The 27,751-nt window shown below is 58.8% G+C and overlaps 2 protein-coding genes across 3 annotated transcripts in view; both read left to right on the top strand.

Annotated features, from left to right (window-relative positions):
* The first annotated feature begins 73 nt into the window (after positions 1-73).
* On the top strand, positions 74-1,558 carry NPW (neuropeptide W). The gene is made up of 2 exons (XM_051632442.1): positions 74-460; positions 1,523-1,558. Exons 1-2 carry the CDS (start codon positions 74-76, stop codon positions 1,556-1,558), a joined length of 423 nt encoding a protein of 140 aa, XP_051488402.1.
* Positions 1,559-9,302: 7,744 nt separating this feature from the next.
* NHERF2 (NHERF family PDZ scaffold protein 2) overlaps positions 9,303-27,751 on the top strand; it is a 32,083-nt gene continuing 13,634 nt past the window's right edge. The window contains exons 1-2 of one of the 2 annotated variants that reach the window (XM_051631733.1): positions 9,303-9,605; positions 13,878-14,135. In XM_051631733.1, the coding sequence (XP_051487693.1) occupies positions 9,396-9,605; positions 13,878-14,135 (468 nt within the window). In that variant the 5' untranslated portion in view covers positions 9,303-9,395. Of the gene's footprint in view, positions 9,606-12,057; positions 12,089-13,877; positions 14,136-27,751 lie in introns of those variants that run through there. The other variant, XM_051631734.1, reaches the window with a different exon arrangement.

The raw sequence follows: 27,751 nt of genomic DNA, 5'->3' as shown, positions 1-27,751 counted from the left end.
CGCGGGCGCAGGGCAGCCTTCACCGGGGCTCCCGGGGCCGGGGTGCACCCCTGTCCGCACCCTGCCCGGCGCGATGGGGAGGGGGCAGCTGTCGGGGGGCACCTGGGGGGCCCTGGTGCTGCTGGGACTGATGCTGCCGGCGGCACCGGCGGGCGCCTGGTACAAGCACGTCGCCAGCCCCCGGTACCACACAGTGGGCCGCGCCTCGGGGCTGCTCATGGGGGTCCGCCGCTCCCCCTACCTCTGGCGCCGGGAGCTGCCGGCCGAGCCCCCTCCCCGGCCCGCGGGAGCCCCATCACCGCCCCCGGACCGCCCGCGGGCCGGGGAGACCCTCCCGAGCCAGCCCCGAGCCGGGGAGATCACCCCACCGCCGCCCGACCCCGGCCGCCTCCTGCAGCGTCTGCTCCGGCGGGGCTGGGGCGGCCCCCGCCCGGCCCCCCCCGGGCCCCGCGCAGCTCAGGTAACCGGGGACACCGACGGGCGGGCAGGGAGGCGGTGGAGCCCGGGGGTTGTCACCGGGGCTGGGGGGCACGGTCCCTCCGCAGCGCCCCGGGATGCTTGAGGGGCTCTGGAGCCTTGCTGCGGCACCCGGGGCGCTCGGGGGGCTCACCAGGTAACCGGGGGTGCAGGAAGCCACAAGGGGGGGTTCACTCAACCAGAGTTGAGTCTCTTGCACCTTTTCGAACTCGCACCGCAAGGTTTGTCGCGCCCAGCCGAGCAGGACAGCGCAGGGGGCAGTTGTTCCTCCTCCCGTAGGGCGCGTTTGGCGGAGCTGCCCTTTGGCTTTAGGGCAGCAAAAGGAGGCGGGTGGTCCCCGTGACCCCCTCCCGGTGCCCATGGGGTCGGTGGTGCCGAGGGGCTCCCGGCTTGGCCCCTCACGGGATCCCTTTCCCGGCCAGCGCGGGGCTCGGCCCGGCTGCCTGGGGCCGGCGCGGGCTGCATCCAGGCTTGGAATTTCTTTCCTCTTATGTCAAGCTGGAGCCAACATCCAGCTGACACCCACGGGGGCTTTTGGCTGTTGGATCAGCCCCTGAAACTGACGCTGCATTGCTCTCCCCCTTCCCTTTTTGAAGGGAATCTGGGATCAGGATCTTTCCGGGATTGCCCGGAGGGGTCAGCTCAGCCGGTGCTGTCCGCGCTGCCCCGGCCGCTCCCGCAGCCCGGCCGGGTGCGGGCACAGCAGCCCCGGTGCCCCGGCTGGGGCTCCCCACCTGCCTCCCGTGGTGCATCCCTCTGATTTCACAGCCAACTTTCCACGCAGGCAGATCCAAGCCCGGAATTCGGGTGTCTGCGTGGGGTTAATCCGTGTGCGAGGGCAGGAGGGGAGAGTCTGCAGGCACCGCCCACCGGGGCTGAGCCCACGGAGGGGAATATTTCACAAGTACCACGAATGCAGCCGTGATTGAAGGGCTGAACGGGGTGAAATGGGGTCCCACGTGGGGAGCGAAGTGTGTGTGGGGGCCTCGGCTGCGCAGCCAGGCGCTCAGGCTCCGAAATAACCCGGTTCCTCTTCTCCGTTCAGCTTCTCCCGCCGGCAGACGCGGCTCTGATGCGCTGAGCGGGCCCGGCAGGGACGGAGATGCTCCCCGCGCCGCGGGGGTCTCGGCTGCCCCGGGTGGAAACTCGTCACCCCGGCTGCAGGAGGAGCCTCAGCGGGGGATCTCCGGGTACTCTGACCTCTCGGGAACCACACAGACAATTGCATTCCAAAAAATGTGATTTTTTTTCGTGGCCGCTGTCCAGGCGCAGTGGTGAATCCATCTTGTTTTCAGGTCAACCCAGTGCTACAAACTCGGGGAGAACAAACAGGGAAGATATTTATTTTTGTTTATTTATTATTTTTTTTTTAGATTTCTGTACTAGCTTGTTTGCAATACGATACAAACATGCACCGTTTGCTTCCTAGGAACCTGCCCTCATTAAAATGACAACTGATCAAAGGAAACTTTGGCTTCATTGTGCTGTGTTTCAGTGTTTTTAAAGCAAAGCCTGGTACAGCCCCTCGCGGGGCAGGCACTGCAGCAGCTGGGTCACTCCCAGATTTTTCTTACATGATTTAACTCCTTGACACAGTTTCTCTTGCAGCTTTACTGTAAATCTGTTTTACTGCCCATCAGGGAGTTACTGCCAGGCTAAGTGTCAATTAAGATGACAAAGTTAGAATCTTTCCTGGCCTGGGATCTGCGAGTCCTCACTGCTCTGGCTGCTCGTTTGCCTGCTTAAAGCTTAATTTTCTGTATGTCTCCACTGATGAAAAGACATGTTATTCCCCATTAAAACAAGGAGGAGCCTCAGGGCTGGGCAGGTGAAGGTGCTGGAGTAGTGGGATCTGAGCTCTAGGCAAAACAGAGTCTGTCTCCTGGGAACTGCTGAGCTCACACCCGCCAGCGCTGATGGATTTTCCAGGAAATCAGGCAAAAAGAGCTGCTTCCACCCCTCTTGCATGAGCTGCCTCTTGCTCCTGCCAAGCCCTGCGGCCAGTTGTAGAGTGGGGACAGTGGGGGCTGTGTTGGGATTGTGTCCTTTAGGTCAGGTCTGAAGGGAAACCCCCTGGCAGTGCTTGCTGGGGCAGGTGGGCACACACCTAGCCTGGGGGGCTGCATCACCCCTTGCTGCATCTTGGGGAGGATTTCGGGTGCTGTAACATGTGGGAGATCGTTCTCTCCCAGTTTATTCCCAACCAGTTTCTCCTCCATGTCCCCTCTCTCTTCTCCCCATCTGATTTTCCCATTCCTGCTCTGTGCTAGGGAGCTGGGCTGGGCCAAATAAGACAGGATTGCCAGCAACCCATTAGGCAGCTGTGCTTGCAAAGGGCTGGAGCTGCCCGGGTGCCAGGAAGCCTGTGGAGGGGCCACTGAGCCAGACGGCTGCTCTCGGTGGAGGTGAGTGATGAAGTGGAGCCCAAAAAGGTCAGCTCTGCTCAGGAGCATGCACAGGGATGGGGATAAAGGCTGGTGCAACGAGAGACATGACTCAAGTAAGAGCTTCCCTCTGTCAGAACAGAATGGTTGGACGTGCCAATTGCTGGGGCCAAACCCAGGGGCCACTCAGTTGACCACAGCCCTTCATTTCTCACCTGGTAAAATAATTTTCCCTGCTGCTGTTGAGGAGCGTGAGCTTATTCCCCGCTGGGGCTGTATAATGATTTTCTCTGTGCTCCCAGCTCTCAGGAGTGCTCTGGGCCTTCTGCAGGTCTCAATAAACCAAATAAAATGGAAGAAATCTTCCAGAGGTGCTTAATTACCCCTCCTGCTCAGGGGAGGACCCAGCCATCCCTGAGGGATGTTAATCTAATCCCTTCTAAAAGACTGATCCTGGGGGAAACTCCATAATCCTCATGAGCTGCCCCCTGTCCCCTCACTCTGGGGGGTTGTATGCCTGGACTAAGGGGACCCCACAACCTGGACTACAGATAGCCCTGTTCTGGCCACCCTGGGTGCTCCAATACAAAATGCACCCCCAGGAATTCTTGTCAGGAGGACTATTCCATTTTGGGAGACGTGGGGGGCTCAGGAATCCCCGAGTGAGTGTGGAACATGTCACCTCTTCCCTCCCAGCACGTCCCACCCGGTTCCCGAGGCTGCGGGGTGGTGGGCAGGGAGCGGTGCAGCGACACCCGAGTGGCTTTGCCATGTGCCATCTTGTGGCCGTGCCGATGTGAGGGGCTGGGAAGCTGCAACACGGGTGAGGACAAGCCCGGCCACCCTGCCCTTGTCCCTGCACCCTTGCAGAGTGAGGAGCATCTCCCAAGGGTGCCTCACCGTCTGCACGGCCCCAACCCAGCCCACGGGCCCGGGAAGGGACAGGAGCTCTGCGCTCAAGCCTGTCCAGCTGCTCCAGGCTCGGGCAGCCCGGGGATGGGGCCACTCCCAGGCTCTGGCTCCTCAAGCAGCACATGCAGGGTTTGGACCTGGGTCCTGCTCGTGGTCCAGGTCCATCCCCGAGGTGCCACCGGGGAGTTCTGCAGGTTCAGCAGTGCCAGCTGGAGCCGGGCTGGTGACAAGGCCAGTCTTTCCTGGAGGGAGAACACTGGCACCCAGCCTGCCCCACGCCAACGGATGTGTTTTATTCCAGTCCAAGAGGCAGGCAAGTCGCAGGGGCTGCGGCTGGCAGGAAAATGTCCCACCCCTACACTGTCTGAGCCCAGGGTGGGTCCCTTTCCTTCCCGGCTCCCTGGCCTCTCCCAGGGGACCAGCAGCATCCACCGAGGCAGCCTTGCACGCTGGGGCCAGGGACAGGAACTGGCAGCCCCGGGGGAGCCGGTGTGAGCTCACAGGGGGGCTGGCCAGGGCACATACAATGGCTGCAGGGCCCCTGCCTGCACCAGGAGGAAGAAAACTCCCCAAGGAATTTCCTTCATCGTCAGCTCTGCTCAGAAGCTGTTCCTTGCCCAACTGGGATGCAGAAGGCTGGTACCAGGCCTGAGTCCCTCTCTGAAGGGTGGCCCCTTTTGGCAGTGGTGGTGGCTGGGGATGGAAAACCCCTGGGCAGAGCTGGGTGCGCTGGATGGTCCCTGTGATGGTCCCAGATGTCCCTGTGGGGAGCCCAGGGCTGCGGGATGGGGTGCTGAGCTGGGGTCTGCAGAGGTACCATCCATCTCATCCAGCCGGGCTGTCCACACCTCCACGCTGACGCTGCCCAAGGGAACTGCCCCAGGCTGGAGATAAGGGGAGGGAAGCTGTAGAGAGCAGGAGATAAGGTATCTCCGTGCGCGCTGCTTTGCCTGTTCCCAAGCTGTGCGGAGCGCTGCTCTGGTGACAGCGGCCGGGAGACGCGGGCAGAGCTGTCCCTGCCGAGCTGCAGCAGTCCCGGGGCTGTTCCCGGGGTGTCCGAGGGGAAAAGCCAGGTTGACAACCTGTCATGGGCCCCCAATTCCCACCCCCGGGTGTCCCCCCGGTGTCCTGAGGGCCGGGCCAGCTCCTGGCTCTCCGTGTTGCCCGTACCCGGCTGCGATCGGGGAGCGCCCGCGCTGCTCCCGCGGGGCCGCGCACCTGCCGCGGGTGCGGGAGTGGGAATGGACTGTCCTGGGAATGGGAGCTGCCAGGGATGGCTGCTCCTGGGAGTGGGTGCTCCCGGGAATGGGTGCTCCCAAGGACTGGTGCTCCCAGGGACAGGGGGTCCCAGAGCCAGTGGGAGGGCTGTGAGGTGCCCACGCCATGGGGACACAGGGTGTGGAGCGGGGGGCCCTGCACACCAGTGGGGGGTGGGAGCAGCACCATTGCTCACACCCTTATCTGTGGGTGTGCTGAGGTGTGGGAGGTCCCAGGTGTGCCCAGCCTGGCTGGGGACCTGTGCCAGCTCCACACCTGCACAGCATCCAGCACCACCAGTCCCCTGGTGCCTGTAATGCTGCACCTGCCTGCAAGTAATGCAGGGCCTGGGCAGATTCCTCCCTGCCAGCTCATGTAAGAGGGATCTCCCAGCTCTCAGCAGTGTAATTGAACTTTCTGGACTTTCACAACCCACAAAACATATAATTAATCCTCCTAATGATCAGTTCTTCTTCTATCTAAATCTAACCTGGAAAATGTTTACAGCTCAATAGTGCCACACACAGAGGCCTAGAGAAAATCAGGTAGTGCTTTTTATCAGCTCTCATTCCCAGTTCCTCTGGCAGAGCAAGTAAATAATTGTTTTTCCCTGCTCTGAAAGAGCTGTTGCTCCCCTGAGAGCAACCAGGACCCACCAGCCCCACACCAGGTGATGGCAAAACAAACACAGCCACATCCATGCCAGGCAGGAGGCCTGGGGCTTCATTTATTAATAGCTGGAGCTAATTAGTGCAGCAGCAGGGGCTCTCAGCAGCACCACTGCTGATGAGGATATGTCCCTGGGCTTGGGTAGAGGGGCCCAGGTCTTCCTCCAGAGCCAGGAAGAAGGTGCCACAGGCAGCCAAGGTCTCCTGGGACACAGAGCACAGCTGTAACCAGCCCGGAGAGCTCCAGCTCCACGGTGGGAAGCTGGGTGTGGAGTGGGGGGTGGACAAACACCAGGGAGGAGGAGGCTGGGTGGGAGGAAGAGCATCTCCCTGCCAGCTTCTCCCATGACTGGAATGGGAACTGGTGTCTCACGGAAGCCGGAGGAGGGAGGGGTGTCTGGCAGCACCCAGCTTTTCCCCTGCCCTCCCACTGCCTTTGGCAGAGCTCCCACCCATCCCAGAGCAGGACAAGCCCAGGGGAGGGACCCACATTTTGCCCCTCCAACAGCCCCTCATCCTCCACAGCCACAGAGACAAGTCAGCCCCAGCAGGCTCAGGTTACCCACCAAGGACTCGCCACTTTCCTGGATGAAGATGGACTTTATGGACTCCAAAAATCCCTCCCCCCAGCAGAGACCCTGTTGGTCAAGCCGGAAGTCCATAATCCTGAAAGTTTTCACAGCACCTGTGCTTTGCATTAGTGAGGCAACAGGATCAGGCCTAAAGCAAACAGGGATGAGATCACAGGTGTCATTCTCTGTCACTGCTCAGCCAAGTGCAGTGGAGGAGCTAGAAGCAGATGGCAAACAAAAAGAGCTTCAAAGCCTTCCAAGCCAGTAAGCACATGGGTCACATGAACTCTCTCAGCCTCCAGAATGGCCCAATGTGGACTTAAACATCTGCCCAAATCAAACCCACAGAAATTTAAATGAAAATAAAACACCTCACCTGTGCAGTATCTGCTGGATTTAATCCTAGCTCTGGTACAGCAGTGGGTGCAGGAGCCCTCCCCTGCTCTCTCCTTTGTTTCTGCAATGGCCCCAGGTGGGAAGAGGCAGAACAGCCTCAAGAACTGAAGGGGTTTTGTAACGTGGGAGGATGCACTTTTGCACAACGTGTTTTCCAGTTCTTTCCAGCTCCTTCCCATCAGCTGCAGCCAATACACCCAGCATTTCTCTCTGAACCACATCGGTGCTGAAGCACACATGGAGATGTTCACCCAGGACAGGCAGGACATCCCAGCCCCGTGCACAGGCTGGGCTCAACCACAGCAGGACTCGGGCAGTCCCCAGGGCAGTGGCATCATAACATAAATGCTCCATTTTAGGGTCACAAGGTGTGTGACCAGAAACAGGCAAAAATCCTGTGCTGAGTCGGGGCTCTGCCAAGTTCCCCACTTGTCCCTATAGGAGTGGGGTCCTGGTAGCAGCTTGGGCGGGGTCCCAGTGTCCCCTGGGAGCAAGTGCTGGGATGCTGTCACCAAGATGGACAGGGATCCTTGGCAGAAAAGTTTGCTAAAGCCTTCCTGGGAGCAGCTGGCAGATCCCAGCATCTCTGCTATGTTACATCCTCTTTCTGGATGGGGAATACTCAGTACCTGACCCTCTCTAATTGATCTACAATGAATAGATGGGGGTTTTTTGGGGAAAAAAAGCCTTTTGGTGACGCTGAGGTTGACAAAAAATCAACAAATCCAGGTCACACATGAGAAAATGCTTGTGATCAAAGAAAATAAGCATTTGCAAAAAACTCCAACTTCCTGTTTTCACCTTTTTGAAGTGCTATTTTCTCCTTTTTACTGTTTTGCAAGCTACCAACCCTTTCAGAAAGATGTTCAAAGAGTTAAAATATTCTGTCTGACCACCCAAAGGATTTTCTCCCTCGTGTTTTTATTGCCCCGAATAAAAATAAAAACTTTTTTTGTCCAAATAAACTTGAAATAATTCCTTCTCCTCCCTCCCCCTCCAGTTTTTTGGTTTGGCCAGTGAGTGGAAAAATCAATTATTCGCACTCCTCCAGCCTGATAAAAAGCATCAGGACTCCACAAAGAGGCTCAGGGGAGCACTTGCCTCCGACAGCAAATGAAACAGTCTCTGAATTTCTCGGCTCTCCGGCCTCTTCTGTTGTCACCCAAGATTTTGAGCCCTGTGCTCTCCCCTCAAATGCACCATCCAAAGAGCCACATTGCCTGGAAAAAAAAATGAAGGTGAGAAGAAGTGCTAGAGATAAAGAATGCTATTTCCCCCCCCCAGGATAGTGACTCTCCTCTAAGACACATCACATCTTCTTTCTTCAAGCATCATGTGTAACTGCAGCAGAAGCCTTTTTTTTTTTTTTTTTTTTTAAGAAGAAGAAGCCTTCAAATTAAAAGCAAATCAATATTAATTTCTCTTATTTACTGCCTCAGGCTGGCCCCTGTGTTTGCTTTGGCTCTATAAAAATCTGGTAGGAAAACAGCTGAAGAAGGAGAAATGCCACAGAGGAGAGCACGGGGACACAAGGGGCAGCACCAGGGCTGGGAACATGAACCTGGGCAGTTTCCTCCTTGTGGGAGACACCAAGGAAATGAAGACCAGGAATGCAGAAGTGTGAAGATGGGGATCTCTGTGTTTCACCAAAACAAGGTCATTGCTAGTGAAACCCAGAGAGTGTCTAGGCAGGGACACTTGAGGTGGAGCAGGAGCCTTTCCCTTCCAGGGATATCAGGGATTGGAGCAGCAGAGCTGCCTGCTAACGAACCCCTGCCCTGGTGTTCAGGGGGACAGAGAACATTTTAGAGCTCCTCCACATCAAGGTATGAAGTGCATCAGCCCACGAGCTCGGCGTGTGCCAGGCCAGCCAAGACATCCCTCCGAGAGCCCCATATCTCCCCACGACCACAGGCTGGGGTGGTCCTTGCCCATGTCCTGGAGAGCATCACTGCTCCATGGATGAGCCTTGGCCTGGCCACTCCTTCCTGGGGGGCAGCAGGGGTGGCACCCTGGCCCAGAGACACAGCATTGACCCGGCTCAGTGGCTTTGTGTGGTCAGTGGTCCCCAGGCTGGCCTGGAAGGTGGGGGGCTTGGCTGGCTGCCCACTGCCCTGGCCTGGGGGCCTCCAGGGCTGGCTCCAGGGTGGGGGCTCTGGGCTGCACTGGCGGCCACAGCAACCAGAGCTGAGCCTACAAGAGCCCCAGTGAGCCGGGGAGGCTGCCACTAGCCCCGGGCATCCCTGCTCCGTTAGCCCTGGGGCAATATTACCCCCGGGCATCCCTGCTCCATCGCCCCGGGGGCTCCACCGGCTCTATCCACCCGGTCCCGGTGCCAGCGCCGGTCCCAGCTCTGGGGCTAGTGCCAGCGTCAGTCCCGACACTGGCTGTCCGCGCCAGTCTTGGTGCCGATCCCGGTGCCGATCCCGGTGTCAGTGTCGGTCCCGGTGCCAGCACGGATGGCGGGTCCCGATCCCGGTGCCAGCCCCGGTCCCGCCTCCCCTCGCCCCGTCCCTCGGCCACCCCCGGCCCGACCTGCGGCTCCGCCCCGGCTCCTCCCGGCCCGGCCGCGTCCCCGCCCGCCGCGGGGCAGCGCAGCCCCACGGCCGCGCAGCGCAGCGCCCCGGCCCCGGCCCCGGCCCCCGCGCCGGCCCCGGCCCGCCCCTCCGCCCCGGGCCGCCCATAAAACGGGCCCCCGCTCCGCCGGCCCCCGCTCCGCGGCCCCGGCCATGGCCAAGGACCAGCTGAAGCCGCGGCTGTGCCGCATGCTGAAGGGGGAGAGCGGCTACGGCTTCCACCTGCACGGCGAGAAGGGCAAGAGCGGGCAGTTCATCCGCAAAGTGGAGCCCGGGTCGCCGGCCGAGGCCGCGGGGCTGCGCGCCGGGGACCGCGTCGTCGAGGTCAACGGGCTGAACGTGGAGCAGGAGACGCATCACCAGGTATGGGCGGGGGGCGGGCAGGGCACCCCGGCTCTGGGCACCCTCGGGCTCTGAGCACCCCCCAGCTCCAAGCCTGCAGCCTTTGAGCACCCCCCCAGCTCCAAGCAAGTGCCCCCTGGTCCTGGGCACCCCGGCTCTGGGCACCCCCTGGTCCTGGGCACCCCGGCTCTGGGCACCCCCTGGTCCTGGGCACCCCGGCTCTGGGCACCCCCTTGCTCTCAGCTCCCCCTCTCCACCAGCTTGGCTCTGCCCAGCTCCAGTCTCTCCAGGCTGGGCTGTCGGGGTGGGGGGGGAGTTTCTCCCAAAATATCTGAGCTGGAGCATCCTCAGCCCACCCAGCATTGGGGGGTGCTGCGGTGGGATGGCTGCCCCTCAAAATCCTAGGCCTGAGCTGCGAGGGGTAGGGTTGCTTTGCATGCCTGGGATGCCGAGTTCCCATGAGAACAGTTTTTTGGTGTGGCCTGTCTCTCTTCTGGGGAAGGGATGTTGTAATCGTGTGAAGGTGGGAGAGCCGAAGGTGTTTTGGCATGGGCAGGGCACTGCTGTGTTATGCAATCTGTGGTGGAAAGGAATGGGGGAGACCCAGGCTTTATTTCCTGCTCAGCTGTGTCTTTTCTTGGCCACTTTGGGTGAGCTGCTCCTCCTTATGCAGCCTGGAGTGTATAAATATGCCTTAAAATTGTCTGATCAAGCTCTGCAGATGTTCAGCAGTTTGGCTGGCTTCAGTGTGATAGGGCTTGTGGGGAAATAATGGCTGTTACTAGCCCATGGCTGTGCTGGGGGGGGTCCAAGCCAGCAGCTTCTCAGCCCTGTAACAGAAGCTGCACGCTTTGGGCCGTGTCATTTTCTGCTTATAAAGCTGAAACACAGTTTAGTCCTAAAAACAAAGCAATGAGATTTGAGCTGCTCCTGAGACGCAGAGCCTGGCAGGGGCACAGCACCAACTGTGCCCCTTTGCCTAATGGTCTGTGGGGCTCTGTGGGGTTTGGTGCTTTAGTATCTTAAAACTTACAGCCAGCCCCTTCTGCCTGGGCCTTATGGGGGCAGAGCAGGGATGTTTCTCATGTAGCAACAGTATTTTGGGGGTTCAGGATCCTGAGGTTCACCTACAGGCATGGATTTTGCTGTGCCCAAGATGGGGCAGAACCTTCCAGGTGGCTTCAAGATGCCTTGTGGTCTTTTCTCCATGGGCTTGGTGGGGTTTTATAAAGAACTGAGCCTGTTTTGATGATCTGAGCCAGCTGCGTAAGAAGTAATGTTTGTCTTGAATGTGATTTCAAAACCTTTGAAGGAGGATCCACATCTTTGATCTGGCTGGGCAGAAAGGAGGGCTGAGTTCCTGCGAGGCACTGTGTCCTACTGGAAGCCATGAGAACTCCCTGCTGGAACTGGGATGCTGGGGATGGGTGATAGCTGAGATGAGGCAGCCAACTCTGCCTGTGAAACATGCGGGGGCTTTCCAGTAGGTCAAGTGAAAGGGGAAAAAATGTCCTGTCTTCCATTTTCTGCTGGCAGAGGCAGGATTTGGCCATGGCAGAGGCAGGATTTGGCCGTGGCAGAGGCAGGTTTCAATCCTGGCTGCAGAGCTGTGAATGGGTGGCAGTGTCCTTCTTGGGGTGCCCTGGAGCTCACAGCTGTGGTGGCGTTAGTGTGTGTGAGCAGGAGCAGCCCTGCCCTGAGACACCCTCTGGGATTGCCCTTCCTCTTGCCTCCAAACGGTGAGAGCCTCTTCCCCTCCCCAAAAAACCCCCAGTGCTGCTGGGCTGTGGGCAGGGTGATGCTGTGGTGGGTTAGGCACCAGGTCCTGCCCATGGGTTCCAGCAGCTGGTTTGCTGTGGCCTCTCCTTGTGCTGCTGAGGTCCCCGACCTTGGATAAGTAGCACTTCTCCATGTGCATCTGAAGCTGGTGGGACAGCACCCGCAGCAAACAAGGCCTTGCTGTGTGGGTGTAACTGTTTCGAGCTGGAGCTGGCGGTGCTTGTGTCTTTGTTCTCCGATTCTTTTCCCTGGCTGTACCCAAGGAGCCAGGGCAGAACGTGTTCTCAGGGCATTTCATGTCTTGGATGCAAAATTGCATTCTGGCTCCTCAGGTCCTCACCTGGGCAGGCAGTGGGTGTGCAGGACAGAGCAAGTGGCTCCTGCTCTCCTGCTGTGCCCAAGCCAGGAGAGCTTTCAGGTTCTCTCTGTGGCTGGCAGCACCGTGCATGGGCACAGGCATCTCTGGGAGCAGGAGGGATGAGCTGAGCTGTTCCCAGTGGCACCATGAGTCTCCTTCCTGGGCAGCTGTTGTTTGGCAAGGGTGGAAGGGCCTGGGCTGGCTCTGTTGGGCTGGTGCTGATGCAGACCAGGGGTGAAAGTCTGTTTGGGTGGAGCTGCGGAAATCGTGGGGCTGGGTCCGGTGCTGAGAAGGTCCCAAGGCGACAGATGCTTGTTGTCCTCAGAAGAGCTGCAGACTCCAGGCGGTGACCATGGCTCGGAAACGGGTAGGGTGCTGGCAGGACCTCGCGGGCTGCCTGGCTGCTGCTTTGCCTTCCTCCCCCTTGCTTGGTCCCCAGAGTGACTTGCTGCACAGGGAGTTTGTTGCAAAAAGTCCCTTCTGCTTCTCCCTGCTAATGGGGAGAGGATGAGGGGCTGCTTGGTGTCACTCTGTCCCTGCCTGGCTCAGCCCTGGCTCTCGGGGGACGGGGGGACACTTGCTCCATCACTGCTCTTGCCCTGGCACTGCCCACCTGCATCTCCTGCCGCTGCCCATGGTCTTCTCTGGGAGAGCAGGTCTGGCACAGCACTGCCTGACCTGTGTCAGCAGCACCAGCTGATATCACAGGTGAATAGATCTGACAGGGAGCAGATGGATTTTCTGGGGCTCGGTGGAGCAGCATCTTCAGGGTGGCTGTGGACGGGAGCCCTGGGCACGCGGCCGCCCGGCGCGAGGAGCTGGAGGCTGCAGAGGATTAGTTGGTTCAGGACAAGCAGCTTTGTCTGCAGTCTATAAATTTCGTGTTGGTTGCTTTTTTTTTTTTCCAGTTGCAGATACCAGCTCTGTTGACCTTGAATGGGGCTTGCAGGGGAGTAAATAAACGCTGGCTAATTGCGCATTAGGCTCGTTTGTCACTTCTAACCTTGGCAATTGCAGCGTGTCTGGCCAGTGTGACCTAGATCAGAGCAGGAGCCCTATAAGGAAGCCCAGTGCTGGATTGGGGGTTGCCCAGTGCTGGACTGGGGTCATGGAGTCTGTGGTCTGCAGGACCCCACCCCATGACTGGGGGAGGCTGCTGAGTGGCATTGCCAGCATTGCCACCCCCTCCTCCTCGGGATGAAGGCCTGTGCTCAGAGGAGGAGGCCTGGCAGAGCCAGCCCCCTGCAGCGCTGTCAGGGAGTCTGGGGGTGATTTCTCTTTAACCTGCTCCTGTGCCTGCCCTGGATTTGCCCCGTTTCCATCACAGCCTCTCCTGGTGTGATTTACACCGTGCCTGGCTGGGATCAGCTCCTCCCAGCACTCCCCACCACCCCGGCACTGTGATCTCCTTTCAGAGCCTCTGCCAGTCACCAATTCCCGTGAAGGAGCCGGGCAGCAGCTGGACAATGGTCCCCATTCAGCACTGCTGGAGCTGTATCCCACAGGGACAGGCCCATCTCCTGCTCCCAGCACTGACTGCCCTTATCTCTGCTGACCCCAAGCAAAGAGTAGGGATGAACGTACAGATCAAGTTGTTCCTTTCATAAGTCCACCCAGGGTGGGGGCAGTCAGCCCACCGGCACTGTGGGGAGCACCAAAGACATGAATAGGTGCTTGGTTCCTCCCTGTGCACCCTGGCTCCCCACCCTGCTCTGGGTGTGAGGGAAGAAAGAGACCCCAGATCAGAAGGAGGATGTGCAGGACTGTTTGGTGGGACAGATTATGTTGTCCTTGAAAGGAACAAAACCCCACAACAGGATTTCTAATGCTCAGGGAGGTAATGAAGCAGCCTCTGTGAGAGCTCCTCTCTGAGCAGAGTGGGTGATCCCAGGTGGTCTGTGCAGCTGCTCTGGGCAGAGCTGTTGTGTTGGTTGCAGGACACGGGGTGGAAAGAGCAGTCACCACCATCATCCAGGGCTGCAGGCAACAGGCACTCCATCCCAGGGGTCCCCCAAAGCCATGCTCTGCCCTTCTCCTCCATCACCCGCGGCTGCAGTGCCAGTGATCTCGCACCCTGCAGCAAAACCAAAGCTGCAGGAGGACGTTGGGGAGTTGGTGGTCCTTGAATTCAGCTCAGTTGCTCTTCTCCTTTGCAGGTTGTGCAGCGCATCAAAGCGGTGGAGTCGGAGACGCGCTTGCTTGTGGTGGACAAGGAGACGGACGAGTACCTGTGCAGCCTGCGCCTGACCTGCACGGAGGAGATGGTGCACAGTGGGATCCTGCTCAACTCGGGCCCCTCGCCCACCAAGTCAGTGGGCAGTGACAACGGGGAGGTCTGGAAGCCACAGCTGGAGCTGGGCGGGGGCAGCCCCCAGCGCCACGCGCGCGGCTTCTCCTCGCACAGCAGCAGGAAGGTGAGGGCAGAGCCCAGCGGGGCTGCGGGGCATGCACTGGGCACAGCCACCCTGGGACTTCCCTCTTCTTGCTTCCTGTTGGAGAAGAACCTTCCATGTGTGGCTGTAGTGGGCTTGGGGACTTTGCTGTGTCCCGAAGCAGTGGGCGAGCTGCACTTTGGCCTCGTTTCTTTTGCTTGAAGCAGCATTGGCTGCTGGGGGCTGCACTGCTCCCTCCCCTTCTGCCTCCTCTGAGGGTCTTCTGAGCCCCAGGAGCTGCTGGTTGAGGGACATGAGCCCTGGAGATGGGTGACCCAGCCTAGGTCTTGCTCTCCTATGGGAACAAGCTGCAGGGACCAGGCAGGCAATGATGCTGGAGCTGGTGAATGAGCTTCTCTCTCCTCCGTTATTTGCAGGAGGGAGGGAACGTCTGGGATGAATGTGTTCTCAGCTTTTTGCTTAAATAAGAAGGAAATTAGCTATCTTTTTTTTTTCAATTGGCCTGGGTCTGGAGTGTGGTTCTGCTGTAAGTGCCTTGTATTGGTAAACTGTCCAAAAAGGAAAGAATTTGGGGTGGAAAACATCCAGTTTCCGTGGCTGCTGGGGCTGGGCTGGTGGGGACGGCGCAGCCTGGTGCTGGGCAGATAGCAGGTCAGTCCCGTGCTGCTGCCCTTGGGGTGTGAACGTGGCAGGAGCAGTGTTGGTGTCACCTGGCTGAGCTGGTGGCTCTGTCACCTCTCTGCAGCCATCTGTCCCCTTCCATGTCCCCACCCCTGTGCTTGCAGGGGCTGTGTGTTTGGTGTCTGTCCCCTCAGAGGTGGGCTGGTGGCTGGTGCTGGCCCAGAGGGGGCTGTGGGGCTGCCGGGGGGACAGAGGTGGGAATGTCTGGAAAGCTTCATGTCCTCAGAAGCCCCCATGGAGTAAAAGCTGGAGAAATTCCCCTGTGCAGATAAGAGGCAATACTGGTACGGGACAGGAGGCACCTGCATCTCCAGCAATAAGGAGAGGGTCTCACCTCCATCCTTCCCTCCAGAGCTGTTTGGCATCTGGTGGAGCAGGAGCCCCCCTTGGGGGCTGGCAGGGGCAGTATTAGAGGCAGTATCTTTTTCTTTACCTTATTGCACCATTTGAAGCTGTTTGAAAATTGGTGTGATAGTGATGGGTGGGTTCCCTCTGGGCATTGGTACAGTGGGGGGCTGGTCACCCCCAGGACAGTCAGTGGGAGAGGATCTGATCCCTGGGGGGTGGCTGGGCACGGCTGGGGACAGCTTTCCAAGCTGGGGATTTCCTCTCCTGCCTCTGTTGTGTTTGCTGGTTGCGATCCAACAGCGTGAGCTGACGGGAAGTCAGGCGAGGGGAACAGGACGGTCCTTTCCGGCCTTTGGGTTTCAGCTCCTCCAAAGAGAGGGTGGGACAGGGAGAGCTGGGCTGGGCTCTGAGTGGGGAGGAGCCCCTCTACTTCTCCTCGAGGGGCTGGGGGGCTTCACCTGGGACAGCGTGGTCAGGATATTTGGTGCTCACCGAGCTGGGGTTTGGTGGAGCTGGGGCTGGGCAAAGGGAAGAGAGTGCTGAGCACACCTGGTGCTGGCAGAGGCTCAGGCCAGGGGCTGGTTTGCTGCTGTCCCCATGGGTGGCAGCTCTCTGAAGAGCTGGGTGCTGCAGGCTTTCCTGGCCAAGGTCACTTCTCAGTGCCAGGGCTGTGAGTGACCCTGGTAGGATTTTGGGGTGGCTGGAGCAGCAGGACTTGCATCCTGCTCCTGAGCCTTGCTTCCAGCTGGTGACACCTACTCCAGGCTCTTGGTGTGGGTGCTAGGGCTCTCCTCCTAGGTCCAAGGAGCCAGGGCAGTGATGGTGGACCCCAGTTCCTGCAGTGCTTGTAGATCTATGTCCCTGTAGCAGCACCGTGGCAGCTGGGCTCCTTTTCAAGACTTGTCCTCAGCTGGGTTTGGACAATGCTCTCAGCTGGGTGGCACTGGGAGAAGTGGGGCTTGGACTGGCAGAACTTGAGCCTTTTCAGTAGCTTCCCTGGAGGCATTTAGTGCAGGAGAAGAAAAGGCAGCTTCTGTCCCCCTGCAAACCCTGGCCCCAACCTGCCCCTGTGGGAACCAGTGCTGATGCTCCAGGCAGCTCCCAGGGAGCAGCATTTTTCTGAGTAGCATTTGCTTATGCAGAGGCTGCAGTTTTCCTTCATTGCAGGCTGGGTTCTTCAGTGCAGCCTGAAGCAACAAGAAAATGAACCAAGGAGGAGGAGAATCTGGCTGTAGTGGTGGGCAGGGGGTTGGCAATTCAGCTGGCAGGGTGGGCTCAGCCCTGCCAGCCTCCCCCATCCTGCCCCAATCTTATTTTGCAAGAGGAGTGACCCCCCCCCCCCCCCCCCCCGCCCCGAGACCTGCTGTGGGTGGGGAGGTCACCATGCACCCTTGGCAGAGACCTGGTGTCCAGGACCTCGTGCTCCCAGAACCACGGCAATGCCATGAATAATTCAGCAGGTATTTAAAATAGGGCTGCCTGTCCCCAGAGCAGGTGGGTAGGGCTGGCTGCCAGCTGCTCTGCTGTCCTGGCACTGCCATCCCTGCACCTCGGGAACTTGTGTCCTGTGGTGGCATGGGGAGCAGGGTCTGCCTTGTCCTGTCCTGGGGGGTTTGCCTGCTTGCTGCCTTCCCCTGGGAGGGGATGCAGTGGGACCTGTGCCCTCATGCTGTGCGCTCCTCTGTCCCAAACAGAGAATCCCAGACTGGTTTGGGATAGAAGGGGCCGTAAAGATCACCTAGTCTAAACCTGCTGCTATGGGCAGGGACACCTCCCACCAGCCCAGGCTGCTCCAAGCCCCATCCAACTTGCCCTTCAACACTGCCAGGGATGGGGCAGCCACAGCTTCCCTGGGCAGCCTGGGCCAGGCTCTCACCACCCTCCTTGTAAAAAGTTTGTTCCTAATATCTCATCTAAATCCACCATGTTCTTGTGGCTGCTGGGCTGCTTTCTGCTTTTCTCTGGGGCTCTGGCTCTGCCCTGCCCAGCGTTGAGTCCCAGGGGGTTTGTGAGGCAGTGGGCAGGGCTGGGGGGGGGTCTCAATGTGACAGGGGCTATTTTGGGTGCTGGGTGCTTGGTTGTGAGGTGCTTTTATGGCAAAGGTGCCTTTGGGACAGTGGGTTGAGCTGGTGGTGGCTGTTAATAAGTGCCTGGGCTAACGATGTGTAAAAGACAAGTGAGCTGCTGGGCTGGTGCTGAGTGGAGCTGCTGGGTACTCACCTGGATGCTGCCAGGCATCCTGGAGGGGACTGTGGCCCAGGGCTGGCAGTGTGGCTGTCCTCACACCTGCTGCACAGTGGGAGGGATGTGCTGTTGCTGGGACTCCTGTTTGGCCATGCAGGTTTCATCAGCCGCCTTAGCAATGTCCTTGGGACTTGCTGCCTTGCTGCTTTCTCCAGGTGTGTTTGTAGGAGAAACAAGAACAACAGTGAAGCCACTTGGAGGTGTTTAGGGTGATGCAGTTCCCCTTCATTGCTGCTCCAGTCACACCAAGGCATGACTGGGGGTTGGGTGTGCAAAGGGACCTTCACAACTGGCATTTATCTTCTGGAGAACAAACCCGTGTCTTGTAGCTGCTGGATTTGAGCAGCCTGTTGGGTCTGGGAATTCTAATGTAGGGAAATTAGAATTTTTAGGAAAAAACTCTTTCTTGTGAGGGTGGTGAGACCCTGGCCCAGGCTGCCCAGGGAAGCTGTGGCTGCCCCATCCCTGGCAGTGTTGAAGGGCAGGTTGGATGGGGCTTGGAGCAGCCTGGGCTGGTGGGAGGTGTCCCTGCCCATGGCAGCAGGTTGGGACTGGGTGATCTTTAAGGTCCCTTCTAGCCCAAACCAGTCTGGGTTTCTATGAATTAGCAGCTGGCTGTTAACTGACTGCTGGTCAGAGAGGGCTGGTGTCATCTTTGCATGCTGGCATGAGGGGACTGGCTGTGCCTGCCTGTGACAGTGAGCGAGTGCTGGGCCTGTGCGTGCCACCAGGACGTGCTGGGGACGGATCTGCTGTGCTCTAGGGTGCCTGTGGGGAACCCACAGGTGTGTGGCCAGTACCGACATCCAGGCAGTAAATATTTACCCTTCTGTTTGGGTCAGGAATTAGGACTTTTTTCCTGTTGCAAATAAGACTTCATTGCAACATCTTCAGCCACCAGCTTTCTGCTGGAGCGCTGGGAGGGCAGTAACTCGGGACAGATGTTTTTGGAGAACTTGGCCAACTCGGTTGAGGCCCAGAACTTAGGGCTTGTAGAATAACCACAAAGATGTAATAAAACCTCACATGAGCAGAAATGTCTGCAGTAATTATGCAATTAAAACAACAACAACAAAAAAAAAACAAAACAGAACGCGAAGAGCTAAGTGCATGGTTTATATTAGAGCACTTTGCTGCAGCTTCCTCTGCTCCCCGGGCCCCCGTGGCAGGCTCGGGCCTGTGGGGAGAGGGTGACCAGGGAGGACAGCAAAGCTCATCTGGGTACAACCTGGTGGCATTCCCTGCCTTTTCCACGGTAGCTATTGCGGATGCTCCCGGCCTGGCAGCGCTTGCTGCGGGTCTGGAAGGACGAATGGGTGTCCGTGCCCCGCCGGGCGGGGCTGCGGGGCTGCGGGGCGGGTCTCTGCCTAAAAACACCTGGCAAAGCCTCTTGTCACCCCCGGCGGGCAGCAGCTCGGGCTGCAGCTCTGCTGTGCCCGCCTGAGGGCACGGGTGGGAGCGCAGCTTCCCACAGCCCTGCTGGGGAAGGGGATGGGAAGCAGGGCCGTGGGGTTGGAGCCCCCCGGCCCCCTGCAAGGGGAGGCATTGCAGCGGGCGCTGGGGAGCCGGGGGAGGCGAGAGGGGTCTGCTCGCTGCAGGAGGGGCAGCAGGGCTGGGCTCACTCTGGGGGTTCGGGCATTAGCCGCAGCCGGGGGGAGCGGGCGGCCCGTGCGGCGCTGACCCCGCTGCATTATTGATGGCACCGGGAGCGCCGGCATCGGGTGTCACGGGCAGAGCCGGGGCCGGTGGCTCGGGTGGGCTCCGGAGCACCTCGGGGACCATCCGTAGTGTCACAGCTCCCTGCAATGGGGACCGGGGCAGCCCCAGCCTCGTCCCCCCCTCCCCTCTCTGATGTGCGATCGGTAAACTCCCGGGTTCCGTTGGGCGGTCTCTGGCAGCGGCGGGGCTGGCACCGCAGCGCTGCCCGCACCGGGGGCTTGGCTGGAGCCGGGCTCGGGCTGTGCCCGCGGGGCTGGGTGTTGCTGTGGCACTCCGAGGAGGTGCTGGCAGGGATCTCAGCCTCGTCCTGCTGGATGCAGTCCAGGTACGAGATGGGACACTTCCCCACGGTGTTGTAAGGTGAAGAAAACAGTTGCTTGCTGTGCTGGAGCGTGACAGGGTCAGCTCTGGCTCCTAGACCTGTGGTCCCACACACTTGCATACTCCCGGTGCTGTGGGGAAGGGGGTTTGGATGCAAAATGCTTCCTTAAATGTGGACTGTGGCTGTGTCTTGTCAGTCAGAACACCTGGGAGCTGTGGGGACAGAGGAGGAGGCTGAGCCGCGGCTTGCCTGCCTGGTCTCGGTGCATGCCCCACGGAGGAGCTTGGCTGGGGGTTATTTCTGTGCCGGGGCAGCACAGGAAGCCCCTCCCGCGGATTAGAGTATCCACCCCGCGGCAGAAACTTCCTCCGCCGCGATATTTTTAGTGAAAGACAAAGCGAGTGGAAGGGAGAGGGAGGAGGAGGCAGATTAGCATCGGGAGGAGCTGCTCCCTGCCAGAAGCCTTTGTTCCTGGGGCCACGTGCTCCCGAGGGACACCTGGTCCTGCGAGGGGACAGCAGGGTCACCCCTAGGGACCCCTAGGGAGGGTTGGTGGGTGTTTGCATCCCGGCCCCTGGCCTGGCTGCAGAGCAGTGGTGATGCTGATGCCGGGAGATGCTGCATGTGGTCCAGCCAGTGATGTTCCCTTCTGCATCCTTGAAGAATCAAAAGCTTTCCCTCAAAGTGATTGGAAAGCTGATATTAAATAGGAACTATTCCAGATGCAGCTTGCCTGGGCCCGGCCCCTCTGCTCGCAGGGATGTGCTCCAGCAGCAGCTCACAGGCTGGCTCCTCACCAGCTCTTTAATGGTTCTGTTCAATAGCAAAAGTATTAAGTGGTTTTGAAGAAATTAAAAATCTGGCAGAATCGGGGCCTTCTGCATGTGCCCTGGCATCTGTGCAGAGCCTCTGCTGTGACTCTGCTCTATCCCTTGGAGTTTCTCCAGGCTGGTCAGGCTCGTGGTCCTGTTGTGGTGGAGGAAACCTTAAAACACTATGGGGTTAGGGTGGGTTTTTTTGGATTATCTATTTATTCCCTAAGACCCAAAAAGAGCTGTGAAGGAGAGGACATGCCACACGTTTCCAGCTCTTTTTCCAGTACTGTCCCTGGTGCCACCATGCAGCATGGCTGGATAAAGCATCTCCTGGAGTTTGACCAGGGACCTAGCAATGCTGCGGGTCAGGGTGAATCCCACCTCCCCCCACTCTGCTCCCACCCCAGGCAGGGGGTGTTGGAATCACAGCATTGCTCCTGGGGAGTGGAAACATGCAGCAAAGGTGCCACGTGTATGCTGACTTACAGGCTGCATTCCCAGGCTGGAGGGAGTCAGGGTGTCCAGCTGCCAGCCAGGCACACCAGCTTCCAACAAGGTTTTAAAGAGAAACTTTTAATCTCCAAGGCAGGATCCCTTTGCTGCCTGCAGCCCCAGCAGGGATGTGATGGCCATGGCATTGCCTCTCTGCCCTTCATCCCTGCCCCTCAGCTGAGGAGACTGAGGCTGTGAGGAGCAGTGATTTACCCAGCACTGCTGGAGAACTTGGTGTATAAGTTAAGCTCTGAATCAAGCCCGTTTATAGATGTGGTGCTTAGGAATATGGTTTAGCAGTGGACTCAGCAGAGTTAGGTTGATGGTTGGACTCAATGATCTTAAAGGTCTTTTCCAATCAGGATGATTCTGTGATTGTGCTTGGCTCTTGGCTCTCCTGGTGTGGAGATTTTTCAGGCAGTGGTCTTGAGAGACTCCAGGTTGAGGTATGAGAGAAAATTAAACCTGTGATCACCAAGGCGTTTCTGCAGGTCCACAGGTCTCTAAATGAGGAAGTAAAACCCGAATTGTCGACCATTATTATTTCTGGAAAGGTCCATATTGTACTTTAATTTCATTAAAGCTTTTCCCTGGACTCCTGAGTGTCGCAGTTCTACTGCTGGGTACATTTAAACCGTAAGCAGACTTGGAGCTGGGTTTTGTTGGCTAAATGTCTCTTTTCCCACAAAAACTTTGTGAGTTTCTCACCAGGTACAACAAACTGGTGGTAGATGTCTGTTAGTGGTGGGTCTGTGAAAGCCAAATGGCAAAGCAGTTTTATGAGTAAGGGGAAAGTAAAGGTGGTTCCCGGCAGGTATTGGTGGCCAGTGGTGTGTGGGGCTGACTTGTGGACATCTTGGGCTCTGACTGGCTGGCCAGTGATGGGTCTTTCACTTGCCATCCCTGGCACTGAGCTGTTCTGAGTGCTGTCCCGAGGCCAGGGATGCTGGAGAAAGGAGCAGGAGCAGCAGAGGGCTGGTGTCAGGAAAAATCTACCTGCTGCAAACCTGATTCAGTGGGGCAGGAGCCTGCCCACCCTGTGGTGTTCTGTGGTTAAACCCTCTTATGGGGACTAATCCCGTTAAAGAAACACGTTAAAGAGCAGCACAAAAGGCAGCAGGAGGGCTAATCCCTCTGCTCCTGCCTTGGCAGGCTGGTCTTCTATCCCTGGCTGTGCTGCAGCAGCTCTTCCTGCAGCCCTTGGGACCAGGGCCGTGTCACCAGCTGGAGCAGTGTCCCCTGGGCTGGGATGCTCCGCTGTGGGATGGGTTTCCAGTGGCTTTTCCCAAGCTCCTGCCTTGCCATGGACAGTGCAGGTCTGGCTTGCTTGCACCAGGCTGGCAATCCCCTGTGAGCAGCCAAAGGCCATCCTAGGTAAATCAGTTAATTCAGGCCCTAGGGTTGTTCACGGTGAGTAGGATTTAATTAAGACAAGCCCTAATTAGCTCTTAGCAGGGTGAATAGTCTGCTTTGCCTGGAAGAGTTTCTCTACTCTTGTCCAGCAGCTGTCAATGAGCTTGGGGCTCCCCTGGACATGGGGGACTGAGGTGGTCCAGGGGATGGGGTACATGGAGACCCCCTGTTGTGCTGCAGAGCTGTTCAGGGCCCGTGGGATGGCAGGATTGCCTCTTGCTGCTCCTCGCAGCAGCTGCTGAGCTTTGCTGTGCTCCCACATTCACCTTTTGGCTTTACAGTCCCTTGCTGGGGCTGTTCCTGGGGCAGCCACTTGCCCTGTGGCTTTCTGCTCCTCTCCAGCCCTTCCTGGTGGCCTCGGGGTGCTGGGAGCCCCGTGGCTGGCACCGGCGTGTGCCGGCACCGCTTTATCGGCAGGAGCAGCCGGAGCCTGGCGCTGCTCCCAGGGTTATCGTGGGAGATCCTCCTGCTCTCTGGGAAACCCGCTTTGTCCTGGGGCAGCCGTGGGGCTTTGGCAGAGATGTCTCCAAGCCTCCTTATCTGCCCCAGCATGGAGGTGCTGTCCAGCTGCCTGGGGTGGAGATAAACGCCAGCCCCTCGCCCCAGGAGCAGCCGCTGGGTGCTGGGTTCCCCCCAGCCTTTGGCAGGCAAGCAGCACCTCCCATGGTCGTCTTGTTTTTAAGGAGCTGGGTTCAAAGTGTCATCTTTGAGCTGTGCACCACAGCAGGACAGGCTGAGTGAGCCCCGATGTGCCCGGATTGCATCAGGTCACACTTTGCCCCTGTGTTTTCCAGCGGTGACGTGGGATGGAGCTGGTGCTGGCATTTTGTGATGATGGCTGTGAAAGGAGGGTCAGGTTGTGGGGGGAGGTTAGGGAGAGTCCCAGGCAGAGCCAGAGTCTTTGGGTGCTGCGTCTGGATCAGCGCCGTGGGCAGATTTTGTGCAAAAGCCTGGAGTTGTGTGGTTTTGGGAGGAGGGGGTGTTGCCATGTCATGCTGAGGGTGAGGAGAGAGGCCCCTCACTCCTGCTTCTCAGAAAATTGCACCCCTGGATATTTTATTGCGGGGTTTTTCAAGACAAAAGGCCTCACAGTTGGTTAACCCCACGCCCGGGTGCCACAGGGCTGCCTTTGCTTGCAGTGTTTGGAATGCAGAGGATGTTTGGGGCCCTCCCCCTGCCCCGTTTCCTCCAGTGAGCCCGGCCAAGACAAATATTGGTAGTAAACTGTTGAACTTCCCTGGTCCCGATGCTCCCCGGCACTCACAGAGCTGGGCCTGTTCTCCCCTTCCCCGGGCAGGGGCCGGACTGGGGGATGCAGATGTGTCCCCATGCTGGGGCCAGCTGGGAGATGTGCAGGGAGTGTGCAGTGTGCTCTGGGGAGCTGGAGCACCTGTGGGGCTGCATCCCACTCATCCTGCCCTACACCCATCCCACCCAACCCCTCAGCCTGGGTGTGGGGTGGGTTTGATGGTGGAGAGGGGGGAGAAGATCAGCCCCAGAGGACCAGGATGATAGCTTGTGTGGTCTCTCTCCCACCCTGCTTGTGCTTTATTGGGCTCTAAGTCTAAATATAACACCCCTGAGCTCTTGGGGGCTGGGGAGGCTGTGGGGACTTGGGAGAGGACCAGGAGCCATGTCCTTGCTGGCCCATGGTGCAGAGCAGGGGCTTCCCTGTCTCGTGTTGGACACCTTGGCTAATACTGGCTTTCTGCAGGACTGCATCCTATCCCCAAAAATCCAGCTCTTGGGGCAGCTCTTAGCTCTGGGGTTGGGGCTGGGCTGTGGATTGCAGGAGGCAGCTGTGGGATGTGGGGTTTGGTACCATGTCCCCCAGGTCCCACACAGGTGGCAGTGTGGCTGTTCAGGGTGAAAGCCAGGAGTGAAGAGCCTGAGTACCCTCAGCCCTTGGGAAGATGCCTTTCCTTCCCTGGGTGTCATGGGGTGTCTAGTGTTTCCTGGGGAGGGACTGGAGCTCCCTGCCATGTCACTGAGCCCCCACCATCCCGAGGGGGGTTTCCCTGAGCATCACTGGTGCCAAGCTGGTACACTGGGATTCCTGCCCATGCCCCAGGGCTGGTAAAGGCAGCAAAGGGTGCCAGTGTTAAGGAACACTGGTTTGGTGGTTGCCCGAGGCCTGGCCTCACTGAGCAGCTGAGAGTGCAAAGGGCAGGTCAGCACAGGGGGGAGGGTCAGTGGATTGATCCTGTGTGGCTTGGCCAGAGCCTGTGGGAGGTGCTTTGGGTCCTGCTCTGGACAGGAGGCTCCCTTTGGGAGCCTGTTCTCAGCATGGTGCTGAGGCTGTGGGGATTTGCTGCCGTGGGTGGCAGTTTTGCCTCTGTTTTGGGGTGCCACAGGGCATGTCTCTGCCTGAGGGGTGCAGCACAGGCTCAGGGATGCCCTTTCCCAGCATCTCCCACTGCCTTCCCACCATCTGCAGCAATCTCTCATTGTGCCCCAGGGAGTCCATGGCCAGTGTGGGAAGGACTTTTCCCCCTGTTCCTGCAGCTTCAGCTGTGGTTTGAGCCTTGCACAGAGCAACCAATGGTCCTTGCCTCCTTTCCCTCCTACGCGCCGGAAAACGGATCCCTCTGGATCTGGTGAGATCCCTTTGCATCTAGAATGGAGATTGCATGTTTCTCCTCTCGGACAAATCCAGCCTGCCAGGGTCTGTGCTGCTGCCCTGTGTTGTCCTGGAGCAGGGGAGCTCGCTGGTATCCCGGCTGTTCATTCCTTTGGCAGATTCTGCTGGAAAAGTTGTCTCTCTTACAGAAAGCACATGCACGTGGCGGTTCTGGTCTCCTCCATCCTCCCTCCCCGGCTCTCCCTGGGCTGAGCCAGCTGCTCCCTGCTCCCAGCCAAGCCGGAGCTGCTGTTCCTGGCTCCAGCCCCGCCTGGGGGGAGCGTGGATGCCGTTGCTGGCTGAGGCTGCTCCAGCGCCAGCAGAGGCGGGGTGTGTGTGGGGGGTGGCGGTGGAAAGCTGCTGCTTGTGGCTGAGAAATTCCCCAGCTGTGGAGTTGCCGAGGAATGGCTGGGAAAGCTCTGCTGGAGGCATCGCTGCTGGGGGGATCAGATGGACCCCATGGAGCTGGAGCAGCCGCCTTTCCTGGGGGATGGGGTTGTTGGGGACCTTTGCCCGGGGTTGTCCCTGCTGAGGACACGTGCTCCTCACCGGGACGTGGCCCCTGTCACAGCCCCTCTCCTGAGAAGCTCCTTTGTGCTCAGGGATTTCCATAATGCCGCAGCACAGTGCCGGGGATTTCAGAGCGGGGCAAATCCAGGCTTACCCCCTCGCCTTAGGGCAGCAGCAGCTGAGCCCGGGCTCGTGTTTCTTTGGCAACAAAGTCCTGAAAGGTGAAGCAGTGATGGAGGCAGCGAGTGCAAGGCTTTCCCCATGGCCCGGCGGGATGAGGAGTGCCCGGGGGCAGGAGCTGTGCTGTCCCAGCCTGGCAGCACTCTCACCATGGGCTGGAGATCAAGCGTCCTCCCCACCCTTCACATCCTTCCTCCTCTTGTTTTCTCCTGCCCAGGAGTTTCTCAGGATAAGAACCTTTTGTGGTGTCTGTGGCCATGGCCCAGGTCTGGCAGGGTGCTGGCATGGCTGCCCTGCTCTCCCCTGGGATTTGCATCCCATAGTGCCGAGCAGGGACTGCATTGGGGTGCATGGGCTTGGGGGGACACTTTGGCGGATGGCTCAGGGAGGGTCTGGACCTCTTCTTCATCCTGCAGTGCCAGGGAACAGTGAAGGACCTCATTAGGTTTTTTCCAGTTGCTTTTGTGTTGCCCTGGAACGGGCTGTTGGGGCTGGGGTCACCAGTGACAAGCTACACTGTCCCCTCTGCTGTGTCTGAGATGGCTGCAGGGCTCAGGCTCAGTGTCCCTGAGGACGGTGGGTCCCTTCTCTGTGGCTGGAAGGAGCTGTCCTGTGGGCACGGGGTTTCCATTGCATGGCCAGTTCCCCCTGTTGCCCAGTCCACTGTTGGGCTGTGACCAAGGGCAGAGCAGGGACCTGACGTCACCCCAGCTGGCACAGCCAGCACCACCTGGTGCTCCCATGGCTGTGCTGGGTGGGGAGCTCCATCCACTCTGGGGGCTGGAGACTCACCCGTGGAAAATATCCAGATTGCCCTATCAGCTGTGGTTTGGCTGCGGGTCCTGCTGAGAACCCGTGGCTGGATGCTTTCCACTGCTAATTGGAGTGGCTCAGCTGCCATCCTCCCTCCCTGCGTGCTGTGCCTTGGCAGAGAAAGTGCCAGGATGTGTCCAGAGGGCGCTGGGCGTGTGTGCTGGTGCAGCCCCTGGGCTGCTGTGAGGATGCTGGGGCAGCACTGCTGGTGCTGGTGGGGGAAACACAAATCTCAATGTCTTTTGTCTTAAAACAAACAAAACACGTTTTTTTAAAATGCGTCTGTCACTCGGATCCAGTGGGAGCAATGCACATGATTGGAGGAATTTGAATAATGAAAGTAATTTAAATAAGGTACAAAAGCTCAGACCTGGTGTTTGGGGCTGGCAGGTGAGGTGCCTGGCACTTGGGGTCAGTGGTGGCACAAAGTTTTGACATGGATGGTGACACCGCAGCACGGTTTGGGCTGGTACCATCAAGAACCTTCAGCTCTGCTCTTGGTGGTATTTGAGATAAATCTGCTCGTTTGGGGTGATCACAGACACTGTGCCCAAAGGTATTTCCTGGCAGATCAGCGGTGGTAGAGCCTGTGCTTTTGTCTCTGGGCAGTGATTGTCTTGGGCACTGCCACTGCCCCTGGGGAGCAGCTGAAGCTTTCTCCTGGTTGTGACATGGAGACAGCCTGGGCTGCCCAGGAGATGCTGTGAAGCTACCAGCTTCAGGAGCGAGTGTTGGTCAGGCTGTGGGCTTTGTGTGTGAAGAACAAAGCGAGGTTTTTCTCTTTTGACCACTGGTGTGGGAGCTGAACACCTCAGCCAGCAGGGAGGGTGGTAGTTTAGACTTGTGGCTGTGTAAAAATGGAAGCAGGTTGTTTACTGGAGCTGGTCCTTCCCGAGGATTTATTCCTGGCCTGGGTGGTGGAAAACCTCCGAATCACCCCCCTTTGCAGGTGGAGAACCTCTGAATTACCCTCTTTCTGCAGATGCTGGGGGCGGGGGGGGTTTGTCTCAGCAGCCAGGGCACCCCCGGCTGCTGGACCCGCCACCCTTCTCCCCCTGGGTGCTGGCAGCCCAGCCCTGCGGGGACGGGACCATCTGCTTGTGTGTAATCGGTGGGTCCTGGCGTCCCACCAGCCCCGTCTCCCCTTCCCCCTCCTTTATTTATAGCATTTCGCCAACATCTGGAGTTTGAGCCGCGTCGGCGCTGGCTGCCTGCGAGCCGGGGGATGGAGCTGGGGAAGCGTGTGCGGCCGGGAGGGGGGATGGAAAAGCCCCCGAGCCCTTTCCCGCAGCGCGCGGGGGGCCGCCGCATCCCGGCGTGGAGCTCAGCACCATCCGGGCGTTGGGAAGCCCTGGGAAGCGTCTTCGCTCTGCTTTTCCCGCTGGTTCCAGACCCGGGGGAGCTTTGCCTCCCCCCTCGCGGCGCTGCCGGCTCGTCCCGCTCCCCGGCTGCGTTGTTGAGGCTCGTTTGACATTTGCCA

The sequence above is a fragment of the Apus apus genome, chromosome 14 (assembly GCF_020740795.1).
Source record: "Apus apus isolate bApuApu2 chromosome 14, bApuApu2.pri.cur, whole genome shotgun sequence".
NCBI classification, from domain to species: Eukaryota; Metazoa; Chordata; class Aves; order Apodiformes; family Apodidae; genus Apus; species Apus apus.
The sequence above is the reverse complement of the archived record's forward strand: the minus strand, read 5'-3'. Positions and strand labels throughout refer to the sequence as shown.